This window comes from Dermochelys coriacea, chromosome 13 (genome assembly GCF_009764565.3).
Source record: "Dermochelys coriacea isolate rDerCor1 chromosome 13, rDerCor1.pri.v4, whole genome shotgun sequence".
Lineage (NCBI taxonomy): Eukaryota > Metazoa > Chordata > Testudines > Dermochelyidae > Dermochelys > Dermochelys coriacea.
The window spans coordinates 9,014,287-9,039,816 of record NC_050080.1 but is presented as its reverse complement, the minus strand read 5'-3'; the positions used below and the strand labels follow the sequence as shown (position 1 = coordinate 9,039,816).

The 25,530-nt window shown below is 40.0% G+C and overlaps 1 protein-coding gene across 2 annotated transcripts in view; it reads left to right on the top strand.

The window, feature by feature from the left end:
• CDH4 (cadherin 4) overlaps positions 1–25,530 on the top strand; it is a 666,817-nt gene that overhangs the window by 602,603 nt on the left and 38,684 nt on the right. For both annotated transcript variants that reach the window (XM_043495751.1, XM_038370284.2), the window contains exons 9-10: positions 15,897–16,082; positions 25,088–25,341. In XM_043495751.1, the coding sequence (XP_043351686.1) occupies positions 15,897–16,082; positions 25,088–25,341 (440 nt within the window). The remainder of the gene's footprint in view (positions 1–15,896; positions 16,083–25,087; positions 25,342–25,530) is intronic.

Here is a 25,530-nt window from a genome sequence, read left to right as displayed (position 1 = left end):
GATATTTCTGCACTGAAATACAATCAAAAACAAAATAGGCTGAACAACTGAAATGGTGGTTTGCTCTTGGAAAGTTGCCAGATGAGAGGAAATCAAAGATGATATTCAGCGCAGAAACATACAAAAGCACACCCTATAGTGTTCCTAAATTACCTGTCATTCAAATTGGGTGGTTTTAGACTTAATAGTTTCTGGCTGTAAATGTAGCCTAGCAGGATGCTGCAACATGCTGGTGTTACAGCTCATGTGTTCAGCAGCAAGAATTAATGTTACTATGTAAAATTTAACAACTGGAAAGGAGGAGAAAACCAACCACAGTGGTGGTCAAAAATCAGGCAAATTGTCTGCTTGTAAGACTGATTTAACAATAAATATATATCAGATGAAGTTTTAGGCCCAAGTGACAGATTTATGCGTGTCAGAATTACACACCAAGAAACAAAAAAGCTTATATTATGATAAAAAACGGTTTTGGTTAAAGAGCACCAAAAAAAGTCACAGCTGCACTGTCATAAAAGCTTTGTGCTAGATGTGGAATGAAAGAGAAGTAGTAAAGTCAGGCAAGAGCTGTTTAAAACTATAAAGCGAAAACAGTATGATAAAATCCAGAAATGATTGGTTTCTAAGTTGATACCGGACCAAAGTATTGATCATATCCCTTAATATATCACCTGGAAGACAAAGGAGAGAGGGCCTGTAGAATGATGAGAAAAAAGAACCTTGCCTTCTCTTGTAAAGGGTTCTGAAGCCATATGGGAGAGGGATTTGCCATCTCCAGGAAGAATGAACTCTTTAACTAGAATATTCATAACTGTTAGGGAGAGGCTACCCTACCTGCTTCTCTTGTATCTTATCTCGCATTGTGGCAGCAGAAAGCAGCTGGCAGTGGGGGAGCATCATGTTGGATGTTTCCGAGTTTGGAACAGCCAGATCTACATTGAAACAATATGACACCTCGTGAAACTTTTGAGATCTTCTTAGATAGTTACCCAGTAATTCCTTGGGTCAATTCTAAGTATTTAGTGCACTGAAGCTGTGCAGTAGCATAAACTGCTGAAAACTCTTCTGACCAACAGATGGATATTTGCAACCCATTCTTTTTTCTAAAATGTTTTTCGTGTGAATTTTAGTGCTTGCGAAAGGTTAATAGAATTAGCCCTAGGGATTAAAGTTTTCTGTCTGCAAAAGATGTAAGGGAACAGCACTGGCTGTGGTAACTTTCTCCATGTTGCCTGAACAATGTGCATCACCCAGTCCTGGATGGTTCTCCGCTAGGGATCAGAGCATTTTTTTAATCTTCTTGCTCAGTCAGTCTTTGCCCCTTCTGCTTGGAGTGCCAACAAAGGTAGCAATTAGACCCAATTCTAGTAGTGGTTTTCTGATATGGATAGCTGTCTATTGGGAGCCATTGGTCAGATCCTCAGCTGGAATAAATTGTCTTAGCTTCACTGAAATCAACTGAACTAGACTGAAAAGGTCCAGTAGGGAGTTTTACCAGGACAATGGACACAAAGACAGTTGCAGTGAACTGAGATATTGCAATCAATATACAGTATAAGCTCAGGTTTCAGAGTAGCAGCCGTGTTAGTCGCACTTCATCGAATGCATTCAGTTGTCCAAACTTCCTGAGATCGATAACAAGGTCATATTCCCTGAGATATTTTAATGATATGGAAAATACCCTATATTATCGCAGACCTTTATTATCTGCACTTATCCAGTAGCCTTCATGATCAGAAAAGTTACAGTTGTAGCGCATTTCCACAGAACCTTAACTATGCCTCTCATAGGCCAGACTCTCATCTCAGATACAGGAGGCGCATCAAATCATGTCACACAAATTAGCATTGATTCTGGGAATGATACATTGATGAGTGCTGTGTTTCTGAACAGGGATTTGGGAGCACGATGGCAATCCTTATGTATGTAAGTCACTGAAATGGTTGGATTTTCGAAGACAACATTATTTGCCCACTGAAAAACTGTATTTAATTACAATGCAATCTATAACTACGTATGGGACAGGATGCCTTTCTACAGTTTTACCCATGACACAGTTAATAGCCATCCAAAGGTTTCCACTTTAAGTAAGTAAATGCTTAATCAGAGAGGAGGAGAAATAAAGGGAGTTCCATGCCCACACTTGACTCACTTGAAGTCTATTTTTATCATATTCAATCAGGAACAATCAGGCACAAAGGCACGAGATGCAGATGAATTTGCATGATCAGACTTCTGTGACTTAAATGTTAATTAAAAGTTATTTTAAATTTGCCTACTGTGCAGAACTTGTTTTTATAGTAGCCCATGGAAGGGAAATATTATTTAGCAAGGCTGAAGTGCTTGTGATTAGCAGAGCTGTGGATTCTTGGGAAAACTTGCCTTGCAATCAAGATGTCCTTTAGGAGGAAAAAAATAGAGAAAGAGAGAAACTGGGCTACTCAAGTTCTCTAAGCTCCTGAGTCTTAGGAGGTCTTATTTAAAGCTACTTTAAAATTTTCCCTTTGGCACTGCTTTAAGAATCTGCTATTCCAGTGCTGAAGTCAAAGCAGAAAGGAGCATATTTGAAGGGGATGCCTCTGGAACCATTTTCCTTTCAGTGCTCTCTCTAATCACAGTCCGGATTACAATTTGGGGAGGACTGTACACACACCAGATCGGCCTGGCTCCTGCACAAGTGTGCAGAAAAGAAAAGGGAATGGACACAAAGAACTTCTCCCACTTTGCATGCCTAGCTTAGGCACCATTCACAGTGGGAATCCTTATATTCAGGGAACACAAGGACTGTTATAAGGGCTTGTCTACACAAGTAAGTTATTCTGGAATAAGGTAGGATGTGAATTCAAAGCAGAAAGAGCTATTCTGGAGTAACACCAACAAGCCCTCAGGTAAGTACAATGAACACTGCTATGTTCTACAAAAGGGGCAGGACAGAGAGCAGGGCATGACCCAGTCCCACTCTGCTTTGAGCGGAAGAGTTGGCTAGCTGTAGAAGGGAATGCATACACATTCATTACCAGTGCACTGAAATATCTCATTGGAAAAAAGTAGTCTCTAGCAGTTCTGCCAAATTGACTGGATGATTTTTCACATGGATATTTAATTAATAGCTTCAGATTGGAATCATATCAGGCTGCTAAGTAATATTATGTTAGTAACCTGTTTTTCACACTTGGCTGAAGCAATCAGATCAATCAAATGTCAAGTATGACTGATGGCAAAAAGAGACATCTGAATCGAAAAGGCAGCTATGTGGTCTGTGAGGGCAGAGAACGGTGAATCAGCAGACCTACCTTTTGTTTTTGGCTCTGCCACTGACTCACTGTGTGACCGTGGTCAAGTCAGTTATTGTGTGTGCCTGAGTTCCCCATTTGTAAAATCGGAATAATGACACTTACCTAACTCTGAAGTGATGGTTCAGGACACTGACCAGTGTGTCTCATCCTAAAGAGTAGTCTGCCCCAGACTGGGATGGTAGAAAACAGTTGTGTCCATACTTGGAAAAGATTTAGGGCCTAGATATTCAGAACAACTTGCCTAATTTGCCAGTGCATATACAATGACTCCATGTGCAATGGTGGTGCAGCCCTTTAGGTGGCCATTTGCATATGCATTCACCATGATTGCATGTCAACTGTTCAGAAAATGTGGGACTAAATTTGGGGATCGATTTAAAATAATAATAAATAATAATCATTTATATCACCAAAGTGGCACCAGCACAACTTGGAAACAGTTATCACAAGAGACAAAAATGAAGACAGAGGTGAACAGCACAGATCAAAGTTGGCAAGGAAAAAGACCTCCTGTCATCATGAAGAAATCTACATTATTGCACTGATTTATAGATAAAAGCTAACAAGCGAGATCTATAAGGTTCTGCAAATGAGATTTATTATTAAAAATCAATTGTGTTTTCATGGAAAATCCCAGCTGTTTATAGTCTTTTACTCATTTTTCACTCAAAATGAAGTTGGAACAAAGTACACTGTAAAGTATATGCAGTCACGGAGCTGTCATCTTATAACCTAAGTAAATCACTGTATTCAAGTGAACCCATATGCCCAGGTGATTAGGCTACTACTGGAACATATTCTTAATCTCCTGCGCATTTCAATTAAATATACAAATAATGAAGTCTAGAAACTGCAAATTAGTAATTAATTAGAAACTGCAAAATTCAGATTAGTTCTTCTGAATAAGAACTCAGTGCTTTTAAATTGAACTGGTCTTTTTGCCCTTAATTATATTCCAGGTGCTCCTGAAAACCTTTGTCATAAATAATTAATTAGAGCAAGGCTGTTGGACCAGAAGTAACAGCAGCAAAAGGAGAGAGTGGACTTGCTGATCAAACATGTGCTTTCTCTCTCCTCTTATCTGACGTACAGCCTTGCCTGTGCAACTTTGGACTAATGCCAATTGGATATCTTTATTGTCGATTAAAAAGAGGTTTTAAGAAGTTCTTTAAATCCAGGTCTGCACAATAGCTTTCATATTGGCCCACTGGCTTTTTTTGGGACACTTAGAGATGGACTGAGGTCTGACCAGCAAAGCTTTGGAAATCTGAAGCGTATACTGATCTGACCTGCACAGATGTTCCCACCTTTTTATAGAATGAACAAAACTCCATAAATCAATACAAATTTTGGAACTTGGGTCCACTTCCTCTGACACCCTTAGGAAAGCATTTAGTTTGTCCGGGCAACGCCTCACCCACCTCAGACTGTGGATGCTGAGCATAGGGTTCATGGGCAGGAACCTGGAGTAATGGGGGGGGCCTGGTTTCCCCTACTGGCCACTGAAAAAATGGCACAGACTTGGAAATGGATCTGAAGAAGTGTTTTTTTACCCACGAAAGCTTATGCCCAAATAAATCTGTTAGTCTTTAAGGTGCCACCGGACTCCTTGTTGTTTTTGTGGATACAGACTAACATGGCTACCCCCTGAAACCAGACTGCAGATAGACAGTTTGTCCAGTGGGACTTTGAAATCCCGGAAAGGGAGGAATATAGTGACCTGGCCAGAGGGCTGAGTCACAATTCGGAATCAGCCAAAGTTCAGAGAGAGCGAGCATGGGGATGAGCAACTGAAGGAGGGGGTGTCAGACTGGGGCACAGCTAATCCCCAGATGTAGCCACAAGGTGGTGCCATAGCTGTGAGTGCCTCCAAACTAATTAAAGGGATATAAGTTTAATGATCCCATTATACACACACACACACAAACATCTGGTCTCCCTGATATATTTTCCTTACAAATAAAATCCTTTAATTTAAATCTAAATTTAGTGCCTTTTGGCTTGATTATTCGTTTTTAGTATTTTTACTGCCTAATTATTCCTAGATTAGATATCCAAGGTATTAAAAACTGGCTGCCATTTTGCTCCAGTAGCACTGATTCCTCACCACTCTACTGAGCTTGGGTTACTAAGAGACAGTTCGAGGCTCTATTTAGCCTGATTCTGCTCTGTCTCTAATTAGAATCAGATAGACTGCTCCCTATAAATGGGTCAGTCACACAGCAAAACCATCAAATGTAATCTTGAGATTGCGTGTGGGGCGTGGGGGGGGGCGAATAATTTTATTTCTTTTCATTTATACCTGCTCTGTGGTTAAAAGAAGAATTAAAATGAGGTCATTAAACTTTCCTTGGAGACAAACCCCAGACCTCAGTGGTAATATGATTAATCAAATGTAAAAGTGAAGCTACCCTCAATGAATATAACTCATTTTTATAAAATATCTAATTACTGTAACGTAATCTGCTGCAGAAAAGAAAAGGGGAAAGAAATTAATTGCAATAACAATTCAGGAAGATAAAGTTTTTCTGAATTAGGTCTACGCAAGAAGCTAAATTGAGTTGATGAAGTAATTTTGGTTTCAGGAACACCCTTGATGGAAGTTAATAATAATGAATTTTTCAGACCTTAGAGTTGTAAATTGCCAAAAACCAGTGCATTTAAAATATGGAAATGACAAATTCATTAAAGATTTCAATTCCCTGTTGCACCCCCGCCTTCCCCGCAAAAAAAAAAAGGCAGTAAAAAATGCTTGATTGATCTCTCTTAAATTGGACCAATGTATTTCTTGGTTTAAAATCAAGAATAATGCAACCATCTTTTTCTACACTAGAAAGCACAGATTTTGGCCAATTAGAGTTACAATGCCAGACAGGAGGTAGAGCCCATGGCACTATTCATTCCCTGCTTCACAACACATAAGTTGTTGAAATCCAAAAATTACAACATAACCCCAGTGAATGGATACATCATAAGTACATGCTCAGCCTTAGTTTACAACACTAAGACCTCTTCTGTCCTCTCAGTGCCTGTATGTAATTCCTATTAATGGGAATGAACTGCGTGCACATACCCTTAGTAACACCCAGTAATCTGTCGGGGATGTTGGATATTCAAGCATGATGTTTTTTGTTGGCTCATTCAGCATATTTAATATTATCAACCTGCTCAGTAAAGCTGTATATTGAAGTGAGCGTACACATTCTATATCACCACATCCGCTCTGTCATTATCTTGTCATAGCCCATTTGTCATGAGCCATTTCATTTGCAACATCTGGCTGTGTTATATCTCCTACTGTGATAGCTCATTTAATAGTGTCTCATCTCAATTTTCCTTCTCCATTTAATATATATATGGGGTCTAGAGTAAGAAACCATAAAACCATACCTTTGTAATATGCATTATGTAAAAATGTGGATGAAATATCCAGAGTGTAAAAAAGATGCCAGTGCCAAAGTGCAATGAGATGTGACATTACCAGTTGTTGCCGATAAAATGTCCACAATTAAATTAAATGATCTCCACTCTACCTACATTGAGTGGTAAGTCTTGAGGCAAAACACCAGTGCTCTCTATCCAACTGATGTGTGTCTACTAGACACCACTACCACAACCCGTGGTGTCTTCTTAGTTCTTTCTATCAAAAAATAGCTTGGAGATATAAAGGCAATATTTCCTGCTGGGTCTCAGAACTCCAAATCATGGGGATTTTCAAAAACAGGTATTTAGACCCCTGTTCAGCAAAGTATTTATTCACATGCTTAACTTTAGGTATGTGCTTAAATCACATTAACTTCATTGGAATTTAAGCATGTTTTAAAGTACTTTGCTGAGTGGGATGGAGTTATATGCTTAAAGTTAAGCATGTGCTTTAATGTTTTGGGTGTAAATTGGCATGGCTCCTCTAAAGCATTTGAAAGAAGTCATTTACACCAGCTGAGGATTTGGGCCTGAATCTGGACATGCAAAATACGTAGTTACATTCAGCTGTACATTCAATTATCCATTTTGCATATGCACACTTATATTTTGTGTATGTGTAACTTAGACACCTGTTTTTAGAACCTTGACCCAAAGTGTTGCTGTGGCCTGGAAATTTGGGTGACAAATTAGGATTCTTAAAATCTTAATTTCTTGAATGCCATATTATATTATTATTCAGTAAATTTTGGATGACATTTTCAGCTGGTCTCTGATTTTGTGCATTCAGTATTGTGTGTGCAAATGATGACTGCACAACTGGACATATTTTGAGAACACAAATACTTGGGCCCTTAAATGCTCAAGTTGCTTATGCAAAACCTTTTTTTTGCACATCAAAGAGATGCACAGTTTTTGTGCATATGTTCAACTACATGTGTTAAGTTAGGCTCACCAGATCAAAAGACAGTTGTGAAACTTGCTCAATATATGCTAAAATATTGATAGTTCATTAGACCATCAATGCAAGGGTGAGTAAGCTATTGACATAATACAAATGCCTCTGAATGTTAGCAGGCTTTGTCAGAGATAGAGAATGATTTTCAAATGGGGTCAACAACTCAGCACTTAATTCAATACCCCTTGTACTTCCAACTGTCATAGTTTTTTAAATCTTGCTTTGCAGTTTAACCACAGAGCAGCTGAGATTTCAGATGTTTTCTTTCTAAACTGTCTCATTTGATTAGTTTCAGGAGGACAGTATAAGCCTAATTTTCCTATTCAAAAATGTCATGCAGCCCTCACCTGGACCATTTTTTTAATCTACCTTCAGTATCAATCCATAATTAGGAATTTTGAAAAAGACTTTATCTCTTGTGGTTTTATGATGCATTGTTTTATATCCTTTATATTCTACCATGCCTGGCTCCTTTGCTTTGTAAACCAGGGCACCACACTAAAATGTGCTGTAATATTATAGGCCTAGATTTGACACAATTGACAGAACAAATTTAGGGCAAATACCCATTTGTAATGGATTATTTTAGTAATTCTGATTTGAGTTTGAGAAATTTGGATGCATATAGTAAATCCATAGTCTTAAAGGGCTAAAAATGAATCTTCTCTTTCTGAAATATGCTAACTTCTTTGGCTGGGCTTTTAAAAAAAAATTCTTCAACATCCTGTTGACTTAGTATTAAAATCTAACTGGCCTAAAAACAGTTGCTTCCAAGGATGCCATTATAAGAGGATATATAGTCAGAATTCTGTTAAGCACATTTCAGTTATAAAATCTTCAGTGACATACTTAAATAAAATAACTTGGCAAAGGATTTAGTAGTGCTGTGACTTTTCTCTTATCAAATATTTCTAACTGTCCAGGATGCCTTTACATTTCCCAATTGCAGTGAAAAGGGTCATGACACACAGTACAGGAAGAATTAGAAATGGAAAGGACTTTCAAAAGGTTTCACATGACTTTTTTAAGTATGTTAGAACTTTTCAACTGTTCAGCTTTACGCAATAATAAAATAATCTAACTGTAAAAGAAAAAGTACCATTTTCCTGGCACCAGGCATCAGATACACGTACGCATACATGCACCCCTGACACCACAAACACAGCCTTCCTCTCTTCTCCTTCTTCCCCATCTCTTTCAGTGTATCTGTGTGTGTGTCTCTCTCTTTCTCAGAAAAGACCCAGTTCTCCTCCTCCTTTTCTTTCTAATCCTCTCTGTCTCTCTCATTCTCATTCCAAGGTCCATTCATTATTTGCCATGTATTTTATCTATTTATTTATTCTTCACTATTCCACATTATTCTAAGCAGCCAGGCCTTCATGTTTACTGTTGTTTTACCCCTCCATCATATTTGCCACTCCATCAAAACATTGACTTCATTTCCTTACATTCACTTTATGTTTGCATTTTGCAGCTGGGCCTACATTTTTTTTCTGCTGCATGTTGGTACACTACATTTTTTATAGCAACAAGCAAACAGTGATAATCATCTTGGCACTGATACAGGAAAAGCATGTGTTTAAGTCCCTTTAACATCAGTGGGACCTAAGGACGTGCTTTACTTTTAGCTTGTGTTTAAGTGTCTTTCTTGAACAGTGATACATTACTGAATTGGGGGCTCTATCTATAAACAGCAGATTTTTTGGATTTTCCAGTCTAGTATTGCTGTACAGTTCCAATCATAAAAAAAATCCCATATGTGAATTCTGAAACTAATCTGGAAACAGCAGAGTTTTCCATTGCAGTGCGGAATGAGAAGTTGAGAAGAAATCGCCATGCAGACTGATTGAGCCTTGCTACAGAGGAAACTTATTATAAATCTCAATACTAGGATTATGGTGTAGATGAAAAATTCAGTTCTGGTACTCTTAAATGTCTTCCTTTCCCAGATAGCTGCCTTCAAATCCCAAAGGTACACGAATAGTTTTTATATGCCTTAAAATTTGAAAAAAAAATAAATTAAAAACTCATTATGAGAAGTGGGCAGTTAATAAGAATACCCTAAACTAGATTTATCAGCTTAAGGCCCTTCTTTATAAAACTTTATTAAACTTGCATGAATTAAAACAACTTGTTCTATACAAATTTCACCAAGTACTGAGTCAAATCCATGGGGTGCATTTCAGTGGCTTGTGGTTTGAACTGTATCAATGAATCTTTGTCTGTCATAGTGGGTTTATATTCTAAATGGGGAGGAAGGTTTTGTAAAATCTGAGTGAATGGAGCATATTGATTTGCCATTTTAAGGTATAGGAAAGAAGAATAAGGTTTTGGTCCTGTTAATTATGCATTCCAACACATTAGTAGGTTTCATCAGGTTTAAAATTGATTTAACATAGTTAAAGGAGGATTTTTGTGTTAGACTTGTGTAAAAAGAAAGTTTGCCTACAAATGACCAAAGCCCCAATTCAGGAAAGTATTTTACCATGTGCTTAACTTTAAGCACAAGAATAGACCTATCGACTTCAGTGGGACGGCTTACATGCCTAAAGTTAAGCATGTGCTTAAGTGCCTTCCTGAATTTGGGGACCAGGTTCTGATCTCAGTTAGCAAAAGTTATTCAACTGAGTAATTAGAATGGGAATCTGGCCTCAAAACATTCCTCTTTGATAATTTCTTTCACCATGGTCCTGAGCACATGAGAAGTCAAGTCTCAGGAAGGTAAGTGTTTTATATAAATAATAATGGCAGAATCTGGATCTAATGCTGTATTTTGAAAAGCTTTGCTTATACCACCTGTTGCAAGGTGAAAGTCACATTAGCACTGCTCCTGAGTCCAGGAGGGTAAGATCCTGCCACCACTACAGACGGAACTTTACAACCAGCTGTTACAGGGTTGGTTTATAACCCAGGTTGTTCTTAATGCTGTTGATTTTTTTTCTAGGGATGTAAAACCATTTTGGTTTCTCTTCTTTGAAATCAATGCGTTGTGAAACTCTGAGGAGGAAATTGCTGACTGAAGTGTTGCTGAGCCTGCTGATCCTTAGCATTGGTTTACAGTGTTTAATGCAATTCATTTCCAGGCTTCATATCTTGTCTTTTGCTTCTCAACAGCTTGATGGCTATCAGAGATCTATAAGGCAATGCATTGTGGTGACAGAGAGACTAACCTGGACTGACCTGAATGTGTTTGTAAAATATGTGCTTTAATTCATGATGTTCTCAGGAGGCAGCTCTGGTCTAGGCAGCTGAGCACAGGGCCTGAGTTCCAATGCTGACACGACCACTATGTTCCTGTGTGACCTTGGGCAAGTCACAGCCTCTCTGCGCTGCAGGCTGTAGTGTTAGCTACATTGTAAAGAAGTGTTATATCAGTGCAAAGAATTATTGCTATTTTACTAGCAGAATTAAGCTTTGTAGGTTTCTGTAGCCAGTTCCAGCATTTTTAGCATCTATGCCCTTATTTAACAGATAGCATTATTAATGAAACCTGACAAATATTCACCAGAAATGCACCCGTTTCTTTTTCATGCCATTTGTTCCTCAGGCAAGAAAGAAAGGTGGGTTAGACAAGAAGCAAATGGACTGTTCAAGAGCTTCTCATCAAAACTTGAAAATAGAAGTCTCTGCTATCAGATCAGAATGTTAACATACACTGTTTCCATTGGATCTTGAGATAAGATCTTTTATTGTTGAATACAACCGTTGTTAAAGGTCATTGCTGCAAAGGCTACATCATTTAGACTGGATGAGATCCCATTTTGGATAAATTCACAATTTTTCTTCCTAACAAGGTGATTGTATCAGGATTTGAATGTACAAGAGTGCCAGGTTACAGATTAAAGGCTTTTGTGTTCAAGAAGCCACACTCTGCCAGACTTCATGAGTTTCAGTGAGACATGAAAGTCCCCAAAGTCAAGTAGGTTGATTAAAGTAGTACTTTATAGCCTTTTAAATACAGATAACACACAACTTTCCTCCATGGGGTTAATGTAGAATTTTCTTTCCTTGGCAAGACTGTGCGCCTTTCCAAGGACATAATTTTAATCTCTTTTTAAACCTTTCATATGAACATTGTTAAAAGCTCCTTTGTGTTGTAAAGCATTTTTATGAAATGTATAAATTTATATGTGGGCTTCATTTCATATGATACATTTATCCAGAAATGGTTATCTTGCAGCAAAGCAGTGTCTCAGTGTCATCATTTTCGTAGCATCTTTTCATACTGTAAAAAGAATGTAACATCTTAAGGATGAAAAAATTAACTTTTGTTATGGGAAATGCAAAGCTTCTTTTAAAAAAAGCCTTCCACCATTCTGTCCTCTTGTCTGTGAATCCTTGACGAATACTCTGGGAGTCATTGATGCAAGATTAAAACTGGATGCAAGCTTGGCCCTCTTGAATGTAAGAGTCTGAGATTACAGAGGTTCCATTTCTAGTGCTCAGAGCAAGGAGGATAGGATGTGCCATTCCTAAACGCACATTTCCTTCTTTCCAAGTTCTTAGTTTGAATTTATGTTTCCTTATCTAAAGAGCAAACCATGTTGTTTCAGTTAAATCTAGTTGTTACTTGAGATTAAGGAAAGCAACACTGGTAAAGAACAACAGCTCTCAGCAAGTCTGAGATCAAAATGGTTGCTTGTCTCTGCACACAGTCAAGGGGTGGGGCTTAGAAACAGAAAGGTGCTATACTCAGACAACAAAGTCATCCCCACAGTCCAAGCTGCAAACACCAGGCAGCGTCAAACAGGGTCAGGGAATGCACCTGAACAATTGGAAGAAATGTTTAGCCCATTGGTGCTAGGCATATCAACATTCTAGGATCCTGCCAGCAAGCCCACTGTCGGAGTGAAAGAGAAATAGAAAAGATACCCTAAACATCTATAAGTAAACAAATGAACCAATCTCTGACCAGTTTGCTTCTTTCCTGGGCTTTTTTTTCTCTTTAAATTCTGTTATTCACTATTCTCTTTATAAGCCTTAAATCAAGACACATTTGTAAATAAACAAGATAGTAGCATGCAAACATAATGCCTTTAATAGACCCTAGAACCTCACTCACAGGTTTCAGAGCTTTTCAGTCTGACAGGCATTTTAATAGCACCAAATGGTGAAGATACAGCTAGCACTTCCAGATCAGCCTTTAATAGTTGGTGAGCTACCAAATCCATGTTCCTGAACATCATTAAAACAAGGCTGACTCCTGCAGATCATTAAAAAACACATGGAGAGTAAATGTATCCAACCCAAGCAATTCATTTCATAAAGGGATAAGTGACAGCTGGGCCTAGTGACAATGGAGCAAAACTGCAAGTTGGCAAGAATGGTCTTTTCGACTTTTGCAGATTATGTATTGGAAGGCATTTGCCACATGGCATATAACTAGTCTGATGTGTCATATGTACCATGAAATGAATACTGAATTGATCCAAGTGAATATGCACAGAAGTGTACTGCAATGTTGTTTGCGTGAGAGAGACTGTAAGAATGAACACAAGAAGGAAAGGGAGTTTGCTTATTGGTCACTTTATGATAGGATAGGCAGTAGGTATTCAGTGGGCTACTCTTCAGGAGAAGGACTGTGGAGATAGGTAGCTAGAACACAATCAATGTGAGAAAGAGAACATATGACACTAAGAAGGCCTTTAAGAAAATCTGATTAACATTTTAAAATTGCAATATCCGCCAGATTTACACACACAAAAAATACGATTTACATTACTTACCAGACTTGATCATCTTGTTCAAAATTTGGAGATTTAAGGCCAGATTCTGATTATGGCTACACCAGTGTAAATTTAGGGTAAATTTTGAAGCCATTTTGCTCCAGATTTACACGGTAACGGAAATTGAGATCCAAATCTGCATAGAGACCAGATTAGATAGGATAACTTGTGAACCTAGTGCAGTCATCCATACAGCAATGATATTGAAAATTAAAGGTCAGAGAACTGATGGCAAGGCTTAAGAAAACAGCAATTAGGCTGCTAGGAAGAGAAGCAAAATTACTGGTAGTAGAAATAGAAAGAAAAAAAACAGAGGATTATTGATCTAAATATCCAGCTGTCAGATAAAGAATGCAATTTGGAGTTGTTTTACTTCTCTGGGCTTTTCTGAGATGTAGAAGACTTATTTAATCCTGAAAGTAAAAATGCAGGCATATAAACATGGTATAGGAGCATTCAATAGCATGGCATTTGCTTGTTTCAGTGCTGAAACTGGGCAAAGAACTGTCAATTAATGATTTATAGGATAATCTAACCCTTTTTCCTTTATACAAATTGTCAACAAACTGCCGTTTCTATCAATTTATTTAATATTCAAAATTCTTTGCTCAATAGTTTTGTGCAAACAAAGTTCCACTTCTGGACTGATCATAAACTGTTCCCTGCGAGCATTCCTATGAGTATTAGGTACATGTGATTCGATATTCAGGCTGTGTGGTTGGTCATCTACATCACAGGGCATTGTTTCTGTGTGGATAGCCTAACCCTTCTAAACTGCTTCTACCCACAAGTAATTCTGTGTTGCAATTATGGTTAAAGATCAGAAATTCACTTTTTTACAAATATTCGTATGAGCAAGTCTTTGCTATAGCAAATCTTCATGAAGGGCAAAGAGAAAGAGGGGCTAACATGGAAGAAATGAAATTCCCTGTAGCAGTCACCAAAATGAACCTGAATAATTTTTCTTCCTATTCATCCATCTCACATCAGCACACACAAGGAGTGGCTACAAGGAGCTACTTGGTTTTACTCCACTATGCTTGGCTCTACAGTTCAGACTAGATTTAGGAGATGCTGCAAAGTCATAAAGTCATCATGTGAACTTTTCATTTCCCAGCTTCTTTCCCTTTCCTCCTTTGAGTGATGCTTGTACATATGTGCTGTCAAGTACTGAGCAAGACAAAAATAAACTCTAGGGTTAAATGACTTCAGTATAATTTGATGCATCCTGGAAATCAAAATGAATTTGATTTGAATCAAAAAATCAAGATATTACTAAAGGGAAAAACTACATTTAGATTGGCATATGGCAAATTAAAACTTTTTGCTGTCAGATGTGAAATGTTATATATTGGTGGTAAGTATATATAAACAAAAATGTTCAATGGTGTCAAACTAGAACAATGTTACTTTAAAGGGAATCTTCAGCTAAATAACAAAATAATTATTTGTTGTAATTAGCACACTTCTGCATAAATACATATCAAGAGCCAGATTTTCGAAAATGTTCTGAGCCCACAATTGGGGCCTGAGTTTCAACTTCAGAACTGGGGCCAGCAGCTCCATTGTTTGCCCGGTGTTTAATTTGCCGTATGCCCATCTAAGTGTTGATTCACAGTTGTTGTCAATAGAAGCTTCTGTTTGCTGGGCACGTTTGAAGATGTGGGCATTGTTTAGGTGTCTAAGTGGGAGCTTTTGGGCCCTAAAGACAGGAAATATGAACTGTCAAGGGTCCTTGACCAGATATATGTTAAATCGAGGGTTTGAAAGCAGAAAATTGAGAGGAAGGCAGATAATGCATCATAATATGCATAAACTGGCTGTGGTTCATGAAAACAAATAATAGCATTAACCTATAGGAAAGGCTGATGCAAAAAATCACTAGAAAAATAGGAGGCAAAATCCAATCAAAAGAAAGAAGAAAAATTAGGTAAAATCAAGTTATAAGATTGCATCATTTGAAAGCTGAGTATCTGAAAATGTTTTACATTAAAGGGACACAGTAAAAAAAATTTAAAATCGCCTTGGTCTGACGTTTAATCTTCTGTTGTCACAATTAACAGCTCCGATTACTATAACTGAACATGATTACTAAGGGGGGAAAGTCTCTTTTTTCCCCAGTTTGCTTACTTTGCACATCTGACAACGCTTTGGCTTTTTTTTTTTTGGCTAGTTAGTCAGTTTCACGCATTTGTTTGTGTAGGTCTTTCAGACAACAATAGGGTGGGGGAAAACATTTAAAGAAAAGAAAATGGAATTTGTAAAACCACAAGTGCAAAAGGAACTCAGGGGCAGGTGTAGTAACTGAGAATACTTTTAACTCTTATTTTACTACTAGTACCGTCTCTGAACACTAAGGTCCAGTTCCTCGGATGATGTAAATGAACATAGCTCCAGTGACTTCAAGGATGCTATGCTAATTTAAACGAGCTGGGGATTTAGCCCTGCAGTCCTTAAGAACTCTTCATAACAGTTCCTGTTTTTTGACTGCAGTATTCCGGGGAGGTTCCTGAGAACAGAGTGGAAGTTGTGGTTGCAAATTTGACTGTGATGGACCGGGACCAGCCTCACTCCCGCAACTGGAACGCCGTGTACCGCATTATCAGTGGAGATCCTTCAGGTCATTTCACCATTCAGACAGATCCAGTTACCAATGAAGGCATGGTAACTGTGGTGAAGGTAGGTGACTTCAATGGGAGCCAAACTGAGTCAGTCTTTGTGACCCTCTAAGCTAATTACTCCCAGGAGGATTCCCAGAAGTCTACCATTATTTCATGTCTTCTGTGCCTGGGAATGTCAGTGCTTGAATCTCCATCTCTCTCTGTAGCATGTGACATGCATACTGTACTACAATCCACTAATTCTTGGTTCACCACCCTCTCGTTCTTTGGCTGCGCCACCACATGCCCTCACAAACTTTTACATGATGAACATAGGACACCGTCTCTGAGCTGCACTTCAAGATATTATTCCTGTTTGTCTTCCCATTATCTGGCTCCTAACTGTAGTGGAGATTATACTCTGTAGCCTTGCCTAGTCTGACGTATTCTAGAATTTGGAGTGCACCCGCTCCATCGACGGTTGGAGCATACCCTCTGCGTATGAGATGGGCAGCAGCACAAAACCTGGACACCTGATACCTTATGAAAACAGGGAGGGAAGGAGGATTGTCATCAGAAGGAGGGATATGGTTGCTGGTGGCAAAGAGAAAAGGGGAAGAAGTCATCAGTAGTTGGTGCAGAGAAGGTTTTAGTCTAGTGGAGTTGCCTGAAAAGTTTGGAAGCTATTGCTTTACCGATACCAAACCATCAACACACTTGATGGGCCAGATATGCAGCTGGTGTAACTCAGAGCAGCTGCATTGACATTAAAGGCTTTATACATATTTATACCAGCTGAGGATCTGACCCAAAGACTCCTTGAGAAACAGGTCCCCGGATATTCTTAACCTACAGTTTGTTTTTTTCAATATTGCTGCAGAAGTAGGAAGTTAGCAATGTGAAGTTCAGAGCTCCTCCTCATCCACTGTCATCCAGTTTCTATAATGTCTTAAATGCTACAGCTTGGAACCTGGAACCCTAAAAGTATTTGGAATAGGTATCAAATTCCATTTCCCTTCATCCCTTACCCCTCCAAAGGGCATGAGTTCAGTCTTCATTTGAGGGTTTGCTTCGCATTGACTTACATAAAACCAGCAACCCCAGGCAGTGAATGCCTCTGCAGATATTAAATGCAGTCAGAACACAGCTACATTCATTCAACATTCAGTGAACCAGTTAGTAGATAAGATTCCTACTGATGTTCCCACTGACTCTCAAGAAAGCGAAAGAAGCATGAATAGACTGCTGTGATCTGAAGGAACTTGCCCTGTACCATGTACATGTACCATGCACGGCACCTGAAAAGATTTATTTATGCTGTCAAGAACAAAGCCTTTACCTTTTGAAAAGTGTGACCTTCTCTTAACAAAAAGTTTTAATAAATACATGGCAGCAGCAGCACTAAAGTGTAAAGAGCTGCACAATTAAAGAATGACTGTGGGTGCAAAAACACTCCCTTGTAGCTAACAAATTGCAGTCATTCTTAATACACACACTTCGACTATTAGGAAAAATGACATAAGTGAAATGCCATTCAGATTACCGTGGTAGGAATGTGCGAGCTTGTCCTGTTCTTTGTCCCTTAATCTCTGTGTGTGTGTGTGTGTGTGTATGTGTGCGTGTGTGTGCGCGTGCATGCAAATGCTGAAACTTTAAAGGAAGCATCATCTTACCTGCTAGATGGTATTTCAGCAGGGCTTTTTATTTACCACTCTTATTACTCTCTAACGATGACTGACAGCCTTCTCTGCTGCAATATCAAAATACCTTTTCAGATTTGGTTGAGTTGGGGATGGGGGATTTTATTCTGCTTAAAAAACAAAAACTTAACATGGCAAAATGAAACAATTTAACTTTTTTCCACCTCGGCCGCTGATCTGAAGTAGAAATGCCAACATTCATCAAATTTTCACTAAAAGAAAAAAAAGCCCTTTATTCCTACTCTAGCAAAGCACAAAGTGTCATGACAGTAGTTTTCAAACTGCATCAAAGTGAAAACTGGGGGATTTACATGATCATCCTTGCGACATCAGGACTTTTGCATAATGAGCCATCCCTTATTCAGAAATTGCAGGCAAAAAGCAGGACAGATTTGTCAAGATGCCACTGATGCCAATGTTGATTTTCCATTGCTATATAACCCATAGTGATCACAGTGCAACGAATCACACCGAAAATCCTGTCGTGTCACACTGAGCTGAAAGTCTGAAGTTCCATAGAATGTCTTTAGTAGATAACCTCACCTGCTCCTTCTGTATATCCTAAGCTTCTCAGTCTTCCAGTTTGATAAGAAAAGGAGGACTTGTGGCACCTTAGAGACTAACGAATTTATTTGAGCATAAGCTTTCGTGAGCTCACAAAAGTTTATGCTCAGATAAATCTGTTAGTCTCTAAGGTGCCACAAGTCCTCCTTTTCTTTTTGCGGATACAGACTAACAAGGCTGCTACTCTGAAACCTGTCAGTTTGATAAGAGTTTCTCAGTGCTCTTCAACAGGAAAGCATAAGAGAAAACTGCCTCTGACTAAATGTTCCAGGTGGGGAAGAAAAGACTCTGGATTTCACCTTCTGCTTTGAAAACTGTTGAGCATTTTCAGTTAAGACAAAATATTTTACTGTTGGGGGATTGAGTGCAACCTGACCTCAGACCCCTCAGTAATCACAGCTTGTGGCATCTATTGACCAGGTCTTTCCCACCACCCAGAACACATAGGCCCACAGACCAGACTCTTGAGCTGAAGAAGTATGTCGTTGATACGCTGCTTCACTGAGTATTAAGTACTCTGCATGGAGATGTTATGCCAAGAGTCAGATCATTAATGAAAGCAATAGCATAAAGCAAATTTGTTCCCTTCAGTTAAAAGTATGTTGAGAAGAGAAGGACATTGTAAGCCCTCTGTTTTAATCAGCTGTGCCTAGGTAACTTGAGACACTTAGTAACTTGAGATCAGGAGGCTGATCTGTGCATCCCAAGACAAGATATCAGAGCCATATTTTTGAACAGCCTCAAATTTTGTGCACACAGCGGATAGTGCCTGCAAAAGTGGGCACACCCCTCATACATTGATCCCAACTGCCTGATTCGCACATTTAAATACTGGTATACACCCAGTGGGTGCAGACCCACTTTTGCGGTGGCAAGCAGTTGTCATGAAAATTAGAGGCTAAAACTGAAAATGATTTCTTGATTTAATACAACGAAAGTGGTGTTGCAAAATGAAAGAGAAGCATCCCAGGTGGCAGGTAACAGGATAGCCCCATAAGTACCCCAGTCTGGCACATATAATAGAAGTGTGTGTATGATCTCTCATTGGCATGTATGCTGATCTTCATTTGTGTTTTTCTGTGGGGTCAAAATGTAAGTATGCTTGCAAAAGTGCTCAGGCTGAACGCCCAAATCACAGGCAAGTCAGGTTTGTCTGTGCACATAGATTTGTGCATGTTCAAATTCCTTATGTGAAGCACTGATCGTTATGCATGTGCAAATAGTGTGCACATAAATTGCTTGTGCTTTGAGACATTTGGGCCTGCGTATCTTAAATGTCATAGAGAGTTAAAGAATATATGCTTTGCTTTGCCCATGGTTACATGGGTGCAACCCCAAACTGGGGCTGTTATATGTTCCACTGGAATAGAGAAGAACTGAATGCTGTTTAACCAAATGGGTGAGGGGGTGTAGGAGTCACTCTCAGAAATTTGAGGTAAGTGTGGAAGTTCATAATCTAACTAATCAATGTTTGGGGACATAACCCAGTTTTGGATAAGAGAACTTCAGGGATAAAGGAGGTTCTAATGTGAATATCATTTATTGTATTCATATGCTGTTAATTCTGGCTCACAAAGAGAAATGTAAATATATTATAGGTGGGACTGGTAGCAGTATCTATTATTAAGGTTGCCCAATAGCTCCAATTAGAAGACCCTGTTTTCAGTTGCTTATAACTTTCCCAAGTCTGAGAGGCTGAAATTTTGCATGCTGGATGTCTGCCTCAGGCTAAATTTGTTTGGAAAATTTCAGTCAAAACAGGTCAGTCATTTCTGAGAATAAGGTTTGGGGAAAATACATTGTTTTGCCAATGTTAAAAATCTGGGGCTTGTGGGCTTTTTTGTGTTTTTTTTAAATAGTTGTAGCACTCCCATGCTTTGGAGAAGGGACTTGAAATTTGGCAGAGGACTGGCCTTTATGACAGGGATGTGCCTTTTGTCACCCCCAGAAAATCTGTCCAAATTTGGCCACATTATAAACCTCTGAAAAATCAGTTTGCACATGCATAGAGACTTCTTGGCTATTAGAAGCTAAATTCCTTTCAGATTCCATATGCACAAGGCATACTCCAGCCTGGGACTGAGCAAGACTTTCCCTCAATGGCAGCTCTGGGCTGCTACAGTCTGTGCCCTGTCCAGGTCCAGATACCTGAACTGAGATCAGGAAGCCTGTCTCTCCTGTGCTCTCAGTAACCTGCAACTGAGCCCAGGCAATGTGGAGGAGGATGCTACCTGCTTGAAATGCAGAGGGAACAAGAGCTGGACCTGGGAGGGGAAGCAGATTGGGACAAGGAGCCCAAAGGGCAGAAGGGCAGAAACTGGAAATGGGAGTTGGGGTGGGGTGAAAGATTGGGACTGGCTGGGCAAGGAGACTTGGACTGAGAGCTGGAGGGAAGAGACAGATCAGATGAGAAGCTGGGAGGAAAGGAACTGGCATTGGTTGAGTGAGGCGAGGACGACGAGACCCCTGCCTCATTCACTGCACAAGATGGACCTGTTTCCTCTGTAAATTCATTGGGATTTTGTAAAGAAAATTGTCTCATGGTTAAGACAGTCAAATTCTACCCTGGAGAACTGGATTTTATCCCTATCTCAGCCACAGAGTTCCTACGTAATGTTGGGCAAGTCATCTAAACAAAACATTGCACAGGTGGTCACTAATTGTATATTACTCATTTTCTGGGCACCCAACTTGAGACCCTGATTTTTTTTTTTTGCGGAAGTATTGAGTACTCTCAGTGGCATCTGAAGTCAATGGGACATGTGCTTTAAACTTCTGAAATGCTATATAATGCTAAGTACTCTTAAAAAACAGATTCTAGGCAGCTCAAATTGGGCACTCAAAATTGGTGAATACTTTTGACTTTACTCCCTCTTTGATTTAGTTCTCCATGTGCAAAATGTGGATAATAATAACCCCTCCTTTCACAAAGGGTGTTGTGAAAATAAATTCATTAATATTTGTGAAGTACTCAAGCTATAGTGACAACTGCAATAGAAAAGCCTCTGATGAAATTAATAATTCTGTCTTCAGAGTAAGGTTTGAACAAGGAGGGGGAAAAAATATTGAATAGCTGCTCATTAATTGAGCACTATCTGTCTTGTTCACTGACTGAGACAGAGGTCTTGTGGTAAAAATTCTATGTGATCATGTAATAAAAACTGTGATAATGCAGACACATAAGGGGACTGAATTAAGATTGCTCGGGCAACCTTAATTCTGGAATTTCCTGTCTTTTGAGTGTTTGATTTTGCAATCTTAAATAATGTTCTTTTATTGTGTTTGTGTATGTGTAATATATTATATGACTACACATTCATTCTCTTTCTCACGCACACATATATATAATAAAAGAAATACATGAGGAATCAGAATCTGCCTGAGACATATTCTCATCCAAGATGTTACATATTTCCGGGCTATTGCTCCTGCTCTTGGGGTAATCAATATGTAGCATGTTCAGTGACATGAAGATGGAAAATGTTAGCCCAGTGTGAAGAATTGAGAACTGGAGGAACAAACCACTATGAGGTTTGTCCCGTCACATCTGAGTAATGCTCACCCATTGCATACCCATTTGCCATCCATACGCTCAGATAAACCATATGGTACCCCAGAGCCATACAGAAATGAAATAAAGTTTGAGATTAATATCAATAGTAGCGGATTATTCCATTTGCACACAGCTATTATACTGAAAACTGGACTGACCTCCGTTCAGGCAGGGATGTGCAGTTTGCATAGCTTGCCATCCTGGTGGGTATGCAGTATGGATACTGTCCAGGGAATGTGCTGTATTAAGTCTGTGTATGGCTGAATTAGCCCTGACTGCTACGGAATTCTTTAGCAATGGGAAGATTAGTACAAGCACTTCAGTCAGAAACAGAGCCCATATTTCACCTTTTTTTTTTCCTATGGAATTTTCTCCACTGGCCTCAGTGTTGCTGTAGTTTGAATTTGGGCCTAGCATTCCCTTTGCTTACCTAAAACAAGTAAGACCAGATTCTCTGCTAAGCCAGGAGTCTAAGAGGGCTGTCAGGGAGCCAGTTGTAGCCCTCTGATTCTCTGACCAACCTGAGGTGCAGATTGGAGGCTGTTCTAACCTGATCCTCAAGGGACTATCTACCACCTGGGGATTGCCAGAGTGCATCGCAGTCCAGCCACTCCCCGCTGCCCACCTCTCTCTGCCCCTGAACAACTCCCTCCTGCCCCAGTGCACCCCTCTGCTGGCATAAGAACCAGCTACACCAGTCTGCACCTGCTGAGGACTCCCTCATTCCAGGGGAGGGTTAGGATTTGGCAGTCGGTCTCCACTCTCTTTGTGCAAAGGGTGCGGAACACAGCACAGCATCAGTAAATTCTCAGCACAGTGGAAGAAATATTAGTGAGAACTGAGAGTGGCCTCTAGTGTCAGCACTGATAGCGGATCAAGTCTGATCACTGTTACATTCTGAAGGCATCCTCTCCAGCCCAGGCTAAGGAAGTTTTGGCTACAATACTGGGCCTTGTAGGGAAGAAGGTTCTAAACGGGATGCTCAAGAATCCTTGGTGAGGGCCTTAAGGATGAGAGAGAACAGATAGATTTGAATTAGTTCCCCCTGGAAGCAAGAGCCAGGCCACAACTCTGAAGTCATTAACAAATCTTTGCTTCCCAAAGCATATCAATGTAGTGTCTTCTGCTTTATGGGCCCCGTCCCTCAACATATCTTCATCTGATGAACTACAGTCCACGGAATGGTGGGTTGAATGTGTATAAATAATTTTTTTTTAGTTTGATATATTTAGCAAAAGGCAAGTGCAGAGGAAAATGAAGTATTAATGAATATGAATTAAGGAGACTAGATGGAGAGTTCGGAGCCAGAAACACATTAGCTGAACAATTCAAATAGTATTGAAGCAAGAAGTTTTAACGTGCCTCTTTTCTTGAAAGCAGCATAAGTCCCTGCACCAGTGCTAGTGAGTGTTCTGGGTATCAGTCTGTGTGAGTTCCTTTTATTTATTAAGTAAGTGCTGGACCTACCTGTCAAGAAATCATTTAATAATGGGAACAGTGCACAAGCATTTCAGTCAAACACAGATTCCAATATTTGACCTTTTGCCATTTTTCCTCCATGGAATTTGTTTTTCCTTTGTGGCCGTTAGCCTCAGACCAGCCACTCTGTGGTTTGAATTAAGCCCTGGCATTCCAGTTTCTTACATGGAACATAGGGGACGGTGCCTCAGCTGGTGAAAATCAGTGTGTCTCTACTGAAGTCGTTAGAGTTTCGCCAGTTTTCACCAGCTGAGACCCTGGCACTCAGCCTCTAGAGCCAGTCAATAGTCATCACATTAGAAGACATATTAGAGGGAATTCATATACTTCTCAATTAATAAATTATGGCAAAACATGTTTTAACAGGCAGAGGTGTGATTCTGCATAACTCAAGCCTCCCTGGCATATGATTAGAAGCTACCCTCATAATAATTACAGGGATGGTATAGAGATTATTATTACACTGCAGTTCAATCAGTTATGCCAGGTAAAGCTTTTTTATTCCCTCTCACTTCTAAGAGACACTCTCCTTTTGTGTATGTTAAAATGAGATCTACAGCCACCCACTGGCAAAACATACCTTTGGAAATGTGTGAGTAACCGTAAAACATCATGTGAGACCAGCTTTCAAAGGCACCAGTGGGAGCCAGGATGATTTACCGAACCAGCTTTAGTACCTTGCCACCCAACCTTGAGAGGAAACTAGGAACACTACAGGCTCAGAAGTCCACTGAATCTGACCCAGTTACTTAGCCAGCAGCTTTAAATGCTAATAACTCTGTTAAATACCTGTCTAATTCCTTTTAACATGGCTATGCTTGTTGCTTTTATAGCTGCCCTTGGTGGGAGCAGTTGCTGAAATCTGAAATATGGTAGGCCAGGTCTACGCTACGAAAGCCTAGTAGCATAGTTCTGTCGGACAGGGTTGGGATGAGGTGTGATCCCTGACCGACAGGGCTGTGCTCACAGAAGCCCGTAGTGTGGACGCAGTTATACCAGCAAAACTGCACTTTTGCCGTAATAGATTATTTTCCTCAGGGGGACTAGAGTAAACTATACTGACAAAAGCTGCATCCAAGCTAGGAGCACCTTGCCAGTATAATATACTGGGAGGAGCAGTGGAACACCTTAAAAGTGGGGGGGAGGGGGCAGAGGCACCCAAACCATGCCCCCACCCCTTCTTCCTCTCTCTGCCCTCATGCCGCCCATTCCCCAGAGGCCCCGCCCCCGCACCACTCCTCCCCAGGGCCCCACTTCCATTCTGCTTCTTCCCCCTAAGACTCTGCCCCCTGCTCGCTCCTTTCCACCCTCTCCCCCCCCCCCGTCGCTTGCCCTTATCGCTGGTAAAAAGTGGGGGGGGTGGCCCCATGGCCCCATCTGTTCCGGAGCCCCTGATACTGGGATAGTTAAATACTGGCAAAGCACTCCTAATGGAGACGTGGCCCTAAAGTCAGTCTCCTTCCCTTCTGGAAAATACTTAGCACCTGAACAAAACTTAGGGAAAATCCTTCCAGGTCTTTTTATCCTGTTTTCTTATTTCCCAGAAATCTAAGGGTCAAATTCTGACCTCATTTACACAAGTGTGAATCTGGAGTAATTTTGTTTGCTGAAGTGATTATTACTTTGGATTTACACCTTTGCAACTGACCGCAGAATCTGGCCCTACATCCAGAAATTAGATTACACAGTGACCTCTGGTATTGTCCCCATTCTAAATCTTCCAGCTTTCTACCAGCAGGTGGAATTTATTCTCCACATGGGGCTATTTTGTGTGCTTGTTTGTTGTAGGCTGTCGATTACGAAATGAACAGGGCTTTCATGCTGACCGTGATGGTGTCAAACCAAGCTCCACTAGCAAGCGGAATCCAGATGTCCTTCCAGTCAACAGCAGGAGTCACCATTTCAGTCACGGATATCAATGAGGCGCCCTATTTTCCAACGAACCACAAGTTAATCAGGCTGGAGGAAGGGGTGCCCCCAGGGACGGCATTGACAACATTTTCAGCTGTGGATCCTGATCGCTTCATGCAGCAAGCCGTAAGGTGGGAAACCAGGTAGACAAAGGAGGTAGTATAAAATCAAGAGCAAGAGTTAGGATATAGAAGGCTGGGGACATGCACCAATCAGAGCAACCAAAGCAACAGTATGCACCAATCAGAATCTACTGCATAAACTAGCCTATATAATGTAATTATAATGCTTGGCACTTCTCTAGCAACTTCCATCCAAAG